At 41.5% G+C, this 12,764-nt stretch overlaps 1 protein-coding gene across 3 annotated transcripts in view; it reads right to left on the reverse strand.

The window, feature by feature from the left end:
- The window catches only part of LOC307263208 (E3 ubiquitin-protein ligase rnf213-alpha-like), a 55,143-nt gene that overhangs the window by 19,676 nt on the left and 22,703 nt on the right, over positions 1-12,764 (reverse strand). For all 3 annotated transcript variants that reach the window (XR_013845272.1, XM_080044298.1, XM_080044299.1), the window contains exons 22-31: positions 9,159-9,318; positions 8,858-9,075; positions 8,452-8,589; positions 8,183-8,347; positions 6,661-7,945; positions 6,372-6,553; positions 5,399-5,554; positions 1,696-5,301; positions 1,469-1,593; positions 25-138 (exon numbers count right to left, since the gene is read on the reverse strand). Coding sequence is in view for 2 of the 3 variants with exons in the window: in XM_080044298.1 (XP_079900424.1) it covers positions 25-138; positions 1,469-1,593; positions 1,696-5,301; positions 5,399-5,554; positions 6,372-6,553; positions 6,661-7,945; positions 8,183-8,347; positions 8,452-8,589; positions 8,858-9,075; positions 9,159-9,318 (6,149 nt within the window). In the remaining variant the exon portion in view is untranslated. The remainder of the gene's footprint in view (positions 1-24; positions 139-1,468; positions 1,594-1,695; positions 5,302-5,398; positions 5,555-6,371; positions 6,554-6,660; positions 7,946-8,182; positions 8,348-8,451; positions 8,590-8,857; positions 9,076-9,158; positions 9,319-12,764) is intronic.

Here is a 12,764-nt window from a genome sequence, read left to right on the forward strand (position 1 = left end):
TAGAAAATACAATTTTGGACCTACTTTGCTGATGCAATGAGATTGGCACTATGAGAGGCATCAAAATCGCACTGAATGATGAGGATCTTGTTGCAGAGTCCAGTATTGCTTCTTCCATTTTCAGCTGTTAGAAAGTTCCTACAAGGAATTTTTTGTGTTAATATATGCGTTATATCACTCCATATTCCTACAGCAATCACTTCCAGAGTGCGGACGTCATATCACAGGTCTCCAAGTCATTCTGATTTGCAGTAATAGCCCAATTAAAATGTTGTAGTATCCCGATGTTCTATCCAATCAGGAGAAAGAACGCTACAAACCGTCACTCGTCTCACTCATATTTACTATATACACTCCATGGTCTCACTGCCGGTGCACGCCAGAGCAAGAGATGAGTGAATGTGTATGCGCCTACAATGGCGGAGCAGGTAAAAATCCTTCCCAATGTCTGTTTTGATGGTTTTTATCATGTTTTATCCAGTTTTATCACACTTATGGATCCGAGATGATGCTAGATAACTTGCTGCTTGAAGGGACGAGCGAGGGGACTGCTAACTGCAGTAACTGACAGGAAGTTAGCTAAAAGAACCATTCCGCTTACAGCTCCTTTAAAGAGGACCTATTATACTACTTTTCTGGTCTTAATTTCTTGTTTTACACTGCTATAGAGCAACCTGACACGAATCACATCACAAAAAACTATGTAGATTTTCGGGAAGCTCTTTCTCTTATTTTGGCGATCCAGCACGTCCTGTCAACACTTGAGTGTGTGTGCTTCGGCAATCTCCGCTCCCTCCGCCTGTGCATCGGCCATCTCCGCTACCCTCCCCCCCCCCCCCTCTTGCAAACCCCACTCCGTTGTGATTGGTTACCTTCCTTCCGGAACACTTTCAGTGGCGGGAAGCGCGAGCATGGACCTATGAGGGCGCGAGGCAGACGCGAACAGGGAAGTGACAGCATTACCATACATGGAAACATCCGCGTGGTCACGTCACAAATTTTTATGCGACGTCACGAATTATGAAAGGGTAGACCGCTTTGAAGACGTGACTTCTCGACTGGCTAGAATAGTGTTTAGTGCTCTGCACAGACACCCCAGACGGTCAGCAGGGAATTCGTCGAAATGCATGCAAGTCATTATTTGATAATTTAGTATGGTTAAGCATGACTATGAATCATCATAACAACGTTTATAGGTCATAAAAGTCAAAAAGCATCATAGGTCCTCTTTAAGTTCTTTAGACTGAGATCATATCTCAAGATCACAGGGGTTAGGTATATATCCTTGCTAATGATTCAATTCAATCCTCTTCTGAACATAGTTTATCCTTACAAACACATGGTAAAAATGCATTTGTATAAATTGCTTTAAAAAAAACACATTTAACTTTAATTCCAGTAAGAGTGTAATTGCCATCTGAAGTTTTTGTAAACAAGTGTAACATTATTTATTCCCATATCAACTAACCTGATTTTCTTCAGGAAGGAGTGTTCAGTGTCAAATTGCTGGAGTGAGAGAAGTTCAACACTACGCAACATTTGCTCCAGTGGTTCCAAGTCAGACGCTGTTAGAAGTCTGGAGAATGTTGTCACCTGTGGTTAAGAATTACAATTATTCAAACCTTATAAGGACTTAGAATACAAGAATATATCTGAATATCTGAATCTGGCATTGTATGACAACTTTAAACTTACCTCTGTGAAGGAGGAGTAGCAATGAACTTCGTGGGCAGTGTGAGCAAGAATGAAGTCAGCTAAGCAACTGTTATTCTGCTCTTCAAAGTAGACTCTGGCCAGATTTTCACTCTCAACTTTGGGAAGGCCTGTGCAGTCCAACCGCACAACTGAGTCTGGTGTAGCACATTTGAGCAGTATGAGTTTAGCTTCTTCCAGTACTCTCATCTCTGGGTCTGGCATCTCCAAACGTTCCTTTTGTGTCTCTATTACTTGAAGTATCACAGAGGCACATGTGTCTGAGTGGTAGCCAATGAAGACGTCTGGCGGTTGGTACTTGTAAGTCTGAGCTACTGCTGCATGTTGATTGCTAAGAGACACAAAAAGCCTCACCCATTCAATTAATTCTTTCACCATCGTCTTCTGTTCAGTTTTAAGGACGGTGTGAATGTCGAGGTAGTGTTTCTCCAGTCTGTTGATGAGAGGTATTGGGAACTGTTTGTAGACCACCTCTCTTTCCTCAATGACAATGAGTCGGAAGTCTTTGTGTACCCGGCATTTTACACGGTGGGTTCCCAGTCCAAGGTCTACATATTTCTGTCCCCCCAAGTGGACATAGTATTGGTTGAGGGCATCATAGAGACTTTCATAGAGGTTCTGCAAGTTAAGGAGCACAACTGTTAGACCTGTCTCCATGCAGATCTTTACTCTGTTTATGTTGCGGCAGATTTGGGTATACTCTTGATCTTTCGGGAAACTGGATCCAAAGATTATTTCTGGTTGACTACTCTCTGTGAAGAAGGTTTGCTGAAGGATCTGTAAGGCTGCATAGTTTTTCGTTAGCACCAGCAGGTACCGACATTCTTCTTCCTGTCCAACTGCCTGAATGTTTTCTCTCACAAACTCAATGGCACTTATGTTCTCTAGGTTGGGTGCAATTTTCAGTTTTTTGGTAAAGACAGAAACTGCATCCACATCGTCCCTGCCACTGAAATTTCTCAACACTGCCTTTGCAGTTTCTTCTGCAGTGGGTTTCCGTTGAGAGGCCTTGGCCACTGCAAAAATCATCTTAATCAAGCTGTAATAGTCGCGCAGGCCGAAAAATCCCTTGCCTTGTTTGTGGCAGATGTTCAAGTAGGCTTTTGCAAATGGTTGGAAAAAATCTCTGACTTTCTCCAAAACCATAGCATCAGATCTGCATATGCCTTTGGCACTCTCTATGAGTTCCCTCTCATCAGGGTCACCACGTGAGACAAAAATGCCTCTGTTCATCTTTGCAGGGTCTAGAGCCCAGTTGGAGATGCCTATGAATCCAACTTTTTTGTGTGGAAGTGGCTCATCATCAATGCATCCCTCCTCTAGCAGAGGATGAAGGGTTTTCAATGGCATTTTTGGGGAGTCCTCAGCGAGCCCAATTTCATCAAGAACCACAACTGAAATGTACTCATCCAGGTTCTTCCCTTCTTGAAAGCGTCCGCATTGCTTGAATGTATTAATGATGCCTTCTGGTGTTGAGTGAGGGCTACACTGGAAGGACACCAAATGGATCTGTTTAAGCATTTTGTAGAGATCAGAATGAGCTGCTTGTCCCTGCATTGCATCTGCCACCAGAGTTTTGGAGAGGGATTTTGAACTTCCAGGTTTTCCAACTAAGAAAAGAGGGATTCTTAGCTCAATGCAGAGCACCATCATGAAAACATTCTCTTTGAGGGCACTGTTTCTTGCAATAGTATCCCCCATTGGCACACCTCTCAAAAGTAAATCCTGCATCAGTGAGATTTCCTGCATTACCTTTGCTGGGCTGTATGCTGGTGGTAGGCTTCTGCTGACTTGTTGTCTGTATTTATCCTTATGTTCTAGGCAGGCATGGTAGCACACTCCAATGGCCAAGACTAGAGACCAGAGCACAGCATCTCTGCCCTCAGGTACTCTATAATGCCTATCAATCTCAGAATTTGGATTTCTCTGAAATTCTTCAAGCTCGGCAAAGAACCTGACGTGGTTGGCATAGAACCAAGAAAAAGCCTGCATGCAGCGTTCTACATCTCTCAGGCTGACAAAACTGCATTCATCCTTTCTTGTCCGCATGTACTTCTGTGAAGCTGAAAGGACATCAGTGATCCACTTGATGTAAGTTTCATCAATTGCCTTGTTTTCAATCACTCTTTGCACAATCTGCTGGATGTATATTTTCTCTGTCTGATCGTTTAACTGTCCAAAGTCCCACACCAGAGGAATCATGCTTGGTGGCAATGCTTGAACTCTATAGACTAACTGGCGGAGAGGGATAGAGCCAAGCTTTTCATCAGTTTCTTCAGCTCGAACTCTGTACCCAAGGCCAGCAGATTCTAACCTCTGAATCATTACATCTGTGTGCTTTCGGTAAGGGTTGCATGCTGCAATAATCTGCAAACCACAATCGGGTGCCAAACTTTCTCCCTTGACTGAATTGTCACATAGGATTTCCTTTATACTGCTGATGGCCTCTGTCGTATTAGCCTCATCAAAGAAGAGAACAGAGTCAAATCCATAGTCTTCTTTGTTTATTGAAGCAATGTCTTCTGCTTCTCTCACTTTGCTGTAAATCATCTCTGAAGTGGTACCTCCATGCACCTTGACCAGTTTCATGTTCTCGGTGGCCACTCCACTTCTCCTCAATTCACAGAGGAATTTGATAAGCCTTGTTTTACCACACCCAGTCTCTCCCATGATAATGACAGGGATGCCACACCTGAACCGCATGTGGATTGCCAGCATCTTCAGTATGTTGTCAGTTGTAAGCTCATATGTTTCATCTGGGTCCAGAGGCCACTGGATACCAAGAACATTGCAAAGTCTCTCAATTTTCTCCCCTCTTGGAAGGCCATCAAAGTCCATGTTGAAGGGGACTCTCTGTAGTATTAGGCCTTCATACAGTGCTCTTGTCATGATATTCTGCTTAATCACCTTTCCTGATCTGGGATCAATGGCATCAATAGAGTTCTGACCATTGGGTTGAAGATAAAAACCAATAAAGGTCATGGACACATGGTCATCATTAAAGAAGATGTATGGATGTGGTTCTGTTTCCCATCTCTTTCTAATCAGAAAAGGAGCCAAGTCTTCATCTTGGACACCAGACCGGTCCATTTCCATCCTGCCAGGACTTTGGTCAGAGATGCTGAGTGATGGAGTGGCAAAGTCCTTTGCCATTAGAATCATGAAGTCCACAACAAAGGTTTTGAATCCAGCTAGTGTGTCTCCAGTGAAAGTAGCATCACAAAAAACAGATGTCTCACAGTCTTGTAGTTGAAGGTTAAGGAACCATGCAAAGTTTCTCAGTTCTGCCCAGGATGGGTCCATCATTCCACAGTACATGAGAAGCATCTGAAGACATTCAACGTGTGACCCTTCAACACCCTGATATGTGAACACCTCAAGATCATTGTGGTTATGAAACCTTGTTAAATACTGGTATGGCCGCTGAAATGCCGCACTCCTGAATTCTTCGTCATCCATCATTGGGTCGTCAGTGCTTACAATTGCGGGATCTTCTCGCTTCCTCATCTCTAGCATTAGCACCTCTTTGGGTGGCCGGCAGAAAATATTTGGAAACACTTCTGTAAATGTGCTGTTCACAGTTTGAGCCTGTGCAAAAAACAAAACAAAGATGAAAACAAAAAATTAGGTATCGAGTGGTATAGACTGAGATGACAAATGATAGTGTAAGTGCCAAAACTCTCACCTGTCGTGAAGCATTTGTGGTTGACTTGACAGTTGGCTCTAAAATCTCTATGACATACAGTTGGTTATCACTGCACTTCCACATCCTTCCTTCAGAGTCCATCAAATATCGCAGAATCAACAATTTGAAAAGGAACTCATGGAGACCTTTCTGCACCTTTTCAATCACATAAAATACAGTCTATTAACACCGCATAAAAGCTGTCAAGACATGTTTTATTAATGACAGTGTTTCCCCTATGTTCATTCAGATGTGGGCTGTTGTCAGACTACTCCCTCCCACTTCTCTTCAAGGGACGTATACATAGAGTAGCTTCGTTAAATAATTGGGAAGTGTGTAATGTAGCATAGCTGCTTAAAGGAAGAAGACAGTGCAATCAACATAGCAATTCTGTGGGCAAGCGAAAGACGAAGCACAATCATCTCCCAAACTGCATTCACCATAATCTTTCAGAGGAAAGGGTAAGCAGTAAGTTGGCCGTCTGGCACTAAATGAACAGTATAGGCTACAGTGTGTAAGTTAATAAGCCCTAGAAAACAACAGTTAATAAGCCCTAGCATCCCTTTGGCTAATGTTTCGGTTTCTTAGCTGAGCAGGAGACTATATTATTTATATGTTGCCTATCTAAGTGCATCATGGACCCCCCATCAGTGACTTAATCTATAAAAGAGCCCTGGAGCTTTTCTACCAAAGGCCCAGAAAAATGTAATTATCACAGGTAGGATTATATTTTATTTTATTACGTGCTAATATAAACGTCAAAAGCTGTGATTTAAGACACAGAAGGCATATAACTAATATATGTCTATATTGATACCAATGTGAATCCCACCCACATGAATAGGAGCCTGTGTCGCATGTTCGCGGACATAAGGCACACTCAACAACACCGCAGCGGAAATAAATTCTAGGGGAAACACTGAATAAGGCGATATTTTACTTAGTTAAGCATGGACTTGAAACTCATAATTACCGATGATGTGATGTCAAAGTGGAACATCATGAGTTTATTCCTTTTGGGGGTGTTCAACAGAGATTGTAGGATGACATTCTCATCAACATTAGGTTCTGTCAAGCGAATGCATTTCAACATTGACGCATTTTTGGTTGAGTGCTTCAGCTTTTCATACATCCTCCTAATGAAGAGAGATTTACCTGAAAATGTTTAAAATAATGGCAAGTATGAATTAATTAAGCAGGGAAATATTCATCATCAGTGAAATGTAGCAATTTCAAATGGCAGAATAATAATATATACACACCAACTCCAGCCCTTTTGGATGATACAACACCGACGCACAGTTGGTCTTTGAATGCAGCTGCAGCACTGCATTGATCTGCTGGGTCAACAAAGTGTTTGTGGAGGTACCTCTGGATTCTTCCCAATGGCTCATGGGGAACCATGTGCAATCTGTACTGGCTGAAGGCTGAAGGAAGGTAGGCATGTTCTCTTTCTGAGCTGCAGATGATAACAAGTCTATAATCTTTCCTGCTCTGCATTTTCATTCGCTGAAAAAAGTTCTCAACTTTAGAGCTCACATCATAAGTGAGCAGATCTGCATACAACAGAGAGTATATCTTCTGTCCCCTGTAGCCTGTGCTGAGACAGCGTCTGAGGAATAGCTCCACCTGTTCATATGGTGTTGAAGAGTTGCATAGGAGAACCTCATCATAGGTGGGAAGAGTCTGGTCTTCAATACTCATGTAAATGGAGATGCAACAGGTAAGGACCTCATCGTGCGGGCAAACAATAAGGTTTGGATTTCCAGTGGCCAGGCCTTTAGGTAGCTGCCTCATAATGAGATGTCCAAAGGTATCATCAGAAATGTCCTCTTCAGTCTCATCATCTTCACTCTCCTCTTCTTTGTTGGCCAGTATTTCCAACAGCATTCCAAGACTTTTTGTATCAAGAATGTGTGGGAGATAATTCTTCATGTCTTTCATATAGGCATTCCATATCAGATCAAAATTGTGCGAACCATTTGTTTGTTCCACAAGACTTGGCAGAGGAAGGTCACTGGTACATGCTGGGTCTCCCAGCACATTTATTGGCACCACAACAAAAGTCTGGAACTCAATGTCCTCATTTTGCTCTTCTGGTGTTGTGAGGATTTCATACTGGAGTGCATGCCAGACCTGCCTCAAGTCTGATGCTGTGCAATTTGGCTTGATGAAGGATAGCATCATGAGAACTTGGTCCTCAACATCTGTCACATTTTGCTGACTCAGCTTCCTGCATAGATACACAATCTGTTCAGCTGTATAGTAGTTAAGATAGTAATGATGGGATCTCTGTTTGTCAACAAAATCCATCCAATAGTCCAGGCATTTCTCCATTTTCCTACAAAATTCAGGAAGCTGTTCCTCTATACTGCCCTCCACTATGATAACACTGACAACACTGCCCAGGTTGAAGTCCATCATAATGCTGGGTTTCTTGCTGCTAAAACAGCAGTTGATTTGTGCTTCCCAGTGTCTGAACAGAGGATTCCCAGCAGTGTAGAGTGCAATGAATGCCTCAGCTAGTCTTTGAACACTGGCAAAAATCTGAAAAATAGATACAAAATAACAGTCAGATGCAACTTTTTATTTTTTTTAATTACAGTATTTTCAGAAGGCATACAGGTTTTTTGCACACAGGGCGAAACAATTCTGTTGACACGTTCTACAAAAATAAAGATGCATTATCTTTGAAATATATTAATATACAGTATTATGAGGATGGTGCATTTTTAATTATTTAATTATTTTCTATGCTAAACAAAATAACAACAGTCAATATACCTCTGAGAAGTGATCAACTTCATTCTGCCCTTGGTCCCCTTTCCCAGACATGAGCATGAGTTTGTTCTGAAGCTCCCGCAGGTCCTCGAGAGAATAGCTGCGCATCTGTGTACCCTCATCATGCTCTTCTGGAATCTGCAGCTTCAGGGCTGTGTCAAGACTCAACTGGATTGAAAAACAGAAATTATTCTGTAGGAGCTTTGATCTCAGTGACAACCTCTGTGTTGCATGAACATTGAAATACTATCATATTGGATGTAGTGATTTACCTTTTTCACATTTTGCGCACTGATCAGGTAGATACCCTTGTTGTTAATGGCTGATGCCAAAGAGAGAGATGACAGCTCCACTGACCCATGACTGTCCTTTACAGACTTCAGCCATTCCAAATGGCGTGCACTGTCCCGCTGCAAAATAAGATGACATTCTTTATTGTGCTGTTGAATATAAGGTTACATGATAGGGTTAACCAATATACCCTTACTGACTTTACTTCGCCCAGAAGAAGAATATAGATTGATAGACGTAATAGTGGCATCAACAAATCTACTAGTGGCATCAACACTAAGTCACTACCATTGTTAGTTAAATAATTTCAGATGAGACCAAAGGCTGAATTGATACTTTTTTGTGATGAGGCTTCTGAGTAGTTGTATCAGCAAGGTTTCCTCTTACCAGTTTTTTTGGTAGGTTACTGTCATTTTCCAAAGCTCTCCAGAGCTTATTGAGAACCTCTCTGAAGACATGGAAACCAGAGTCTGGCTTGAGCTCATATAGCATTGAGGAGTAGCCGAGGACAGCATCATGGAAGCAAGCAACACGATCCACATCCATGTCATTCTCTCCCGCAGAGATAGAAGCCAGGTCAACAAACACCTTCAACTCATTGATATCTGAAAAGAAAATGTTAAAGTGATTTGCCTGGAATAAAAATATACTGACATTGTGACTTAAAGCAGATGATAACTATTCTTACCTTCCAGTGCATCTTTGACCCATTCTATGAAGTGTCCCCTGAGTCCTACCTCCTGCAGGCACAGTCTGCGGGGCTCAGTGATGTCCATCAGAACCCTCTTTGCCTGCATCAAGTCATTGTCAATCCGATTGAGCTGCTCGTTCTGAAAGTCTTCATGACTCTGAAGGGAGAAGAGTCATTACCAGGAGACACAAAGAAGTTTACTCAGCTATCATAATATACGTATTATATTAAACAAATCATTACTTCATTGAATCATCTTTTTGCTCCCCTTTGTTTTAATTGATTCCATATACACATCTCCAGATACAGTAACGTAATGCAAATCATTTGCAATGGGTTTTTTTTAGCCTAAAGCAGTGCTTCTCAAATGGTGGGGCGCCGTGAGTTGTCAGGGGGGGGGGGGGGGGGGGGTGGCCTTGATTTTCAACTGACCAAAAAAAAGCGCAATGTGTGCTTGTGTATGGTCATAACCGCGCGAAAGGCCGCGATTTGCACATAGATAGTAAATAATATGGATGTAGCATCCGGGCTGACCTCAGTTATTCACACGGCATCCAATAATCCTCGTTTGTGCGCGTCGCCATCTTGTGAGATTTTTACTCCGCCTCACTCCTCTTGCCGAAAAGGGGAATCGACGTCACGTCGGGGGGAGGGAGATAGCTGACGTATACCTCCGAGGCAAAGTGAGGGACAACGGGCGGAGAGCTGTCACTCAAGAGATCGCGCCAATACATTTTAACCTCCAAAAGAATAAAAACTAGCGTGGGCCAAAAAAATGTACCCCCCTCAGTGTTGTCATGGAGATATGACCTAAACCAGGGGTGTCCAAACTTTTTTCACTGAGGGCCACATACAGAAAAATCTACCAAGGGCCGGGCCACTTTGCAAAAATAACACATTTATCAGGACATGTAGCTGCTCAGTTACATAGTGTCTTCGTAAATTGTAATCCTTCTTCACGGCAACACTTTACTTGCACATTAAACAGATACATTCCCCCTCTTGTTAAATGCCATTGATACACCCAGTGTTTTCTGCTTTTGCGTCCAATGTCCAGCTAGGTGAAAATAGTAGCAAACCGAGATCGCGACCCTCCTAGGGGGGTCGGGGGGTATGCCCCCCCGGGAGATTTTTTTAAGTTTTTAAAGTGAAATGCATGAATCTGGTGCACTTTGAGAGGGAAATTAAGAGGCTAAATCTAAATCTAAAATGGAGACACTGTGTCAGATGAATCAGAAGCTATTGGAGAAGGACACATGGATTTTCCATAATAATATTAATTTAAAATAAAATACTATGCAGGGTCCTCTGGGATGGGCTTGGTGCTCTTTTTCTTTTATGGGACATATTTCTCTGTAATATAATGAGTGCATTTAAATTATTTAAAAATTAAACGGGCCATATTACATTATATTTTTCAAATGTGCCACGGGCCAATCAATCAGTTTTGACACCCCTGCACTAGTGGGTTAACTAAGAAATGAAAAAAAAATAAAAAAAATATTATTTTTTTTTTCAAAAGGGCCAAATTATATTATATTTTTAAAATCGGCCGCGGGCCAATAAAAAGCGGGCCACGGGCCGCAGTTGGCCCGCGGGCCGTAGTTTGGACACCCCTGACCTAAACATACAGACTACAATGGTTTTGTGGCCCAGGCTGTAAATAGGTTAAATAAGACTTTGAAAATCGAGGGCTTGGAGCAAAAGGGGCGTAAGTGACATATTTTGCGAAAATGACTTTTATATATAATTTTAAAGGTCTTGATAAGTGCTATCAAATGGTGAAAGAATAACGTCACTTAACATTTTATTTTTTGAAATAAAGGCTAAAAACATAAAGGCGTAAGTGAAAACCTTCAGTTGAGTTTGGAGCAAAAAAGGCGTAAGTGCACTGAGCTTGGCGCACAAAAGGCGTAAGTGCATCATAAATAGGCTAAAGAGCTGACAATACTCGTATTGGCTTGGAGCGAAAAGGGCGTAAGTGACATTTTCAGAATTTTACAGGAGAGCAAAAACAAACTTTTTATTGATCATAAATATTTAAACAGCATATGAAATCAATCTCTACTTTAATAGAGATTAGGCTTCAAGGAATTAATATTTAAAAAATTAAAAAAAGATTTATTTAAAAAAAAAAAAAAAAAAAAAAAAAGTGTTTATTTTAGTGTCCATATGTTCTCCATCATATGTGGGTATATCAAATTCTCCAAACATATTCAAAAACACCTTTTCTGTAGTATAAATGATGGTCTTTTCTGCAATCCCTCCATATTGTCAGCTCTTGAGCATATTTATGATGCACTTACGCCTTTTGTGCGCCAAGCTCAACTGAAGTTTTTCACTTACGCCTTTATGTTTTCAGCCTTTATTTCAAAAAGTATAATGTTTAGTGACGTTATTCTTTTACCATTTGATAGAACTTATCAAGACCTTTAAAATGATATATAAAAGTCATTTCTAATCTCTATTAAAGTAGAGATTGCTTCCATATGCTGTTTTTTGTTAAATATTTACAATCAATAAAAAGTTTGTTTTTGCTCTCCTGTAAAATTCTGAAAATGTCACTTACGCCCCTTTTGCGCCAAGCCCTCGAAATGTCCTATTTAACAAGTGAGTCAAAGAAAAACTGCTCGTCTTGGCGCCACCCCCAGTGGCACTTTCTGGTTACTACAGTTGTAGGTCACTTCCTTATTGGATGCCGGTAAAAATCGCTGAGGTTGGGGCTTGGATTTGCAGTACATAAACGTCCACATGTGTCTCCAAGTGTCTCTGTATGCTATTTAAAAAGAAATCAAGCAAGTAGACTAATAATAACATTAATGAATTATAGGTTATTGCATCACAGAAGGCATATTGGCCTATACCAGGGGTGGCCAACCCGCAGCTCGCGAGCCGCATGCGGCTCTTTGCCCAGCTTTGTGCGGCTCTTCCGTTCATATCAAATGATGTGATTATAATTTCTTTTTTTTTTTTAATATACTTTTTTATTTGTGTGGGCCTATGTGTGTGCATGTTCGCAAACGTTTCATGCGGCTCTTACGTTCGTTTTACATGTTGTCTATTATTTCATTTTTTATTTTATTAATGTGTAGGCCCTATGTGTATGCCTGTTCGCAAATGTTTAATTCAGGACGCAACATAACGTTCGCAAACGTTTGGTGCGGACGCAACATAAAACTGCCCGCTCAGCTTGGAGGGAGGTTTTCCGTGAGTAAACTATTTGTGTCAAGTTCGCTCCGAAACAGAGTGGGAGAGTTCATATTTTTTGTTGAACGTTATGCCAAGCCATTCTGCCTTATATGCCAGGTGTCATTTGCGCATTTCAAGGCTTCAAATCTTCAGCGCCACTTCAGCTCTCTCCATGCTAAAAGTAAGTCCCACAAAGCAACATGCATAGTAAGAGAAAAACGCTATTTTAAATTGTTATATTTTTGTTTGTGGACTTGGTTGAATAGAGAGTTTGTGTGTGAGGCAGTGCACACAATGTTCATTGTTGAAAATGACTGCCCAGTCGTCTTTAGTCCAGTCCTGTCATTATCACAGGGGCGGCCTTAACGATCTGGGGGCCCGTTTCAAGTCCTAGTGTGGGGCCCCCTGTTTTTT

The sequence above is a fragment of the Ammodytes marinus genome, assembly GCF_949987685.1.
Source record: "Ammodytes marinus genome assembly, chromosome: 16".
In the NCBI taxonomy this organism is placed as follows: domain Eukaryota; kingdom Metazoa; phylum Chordata; class Actinopteri; order Uranoscopiformes; family Ammodytidae; genus Ammodytes; species Ammodytes marinus.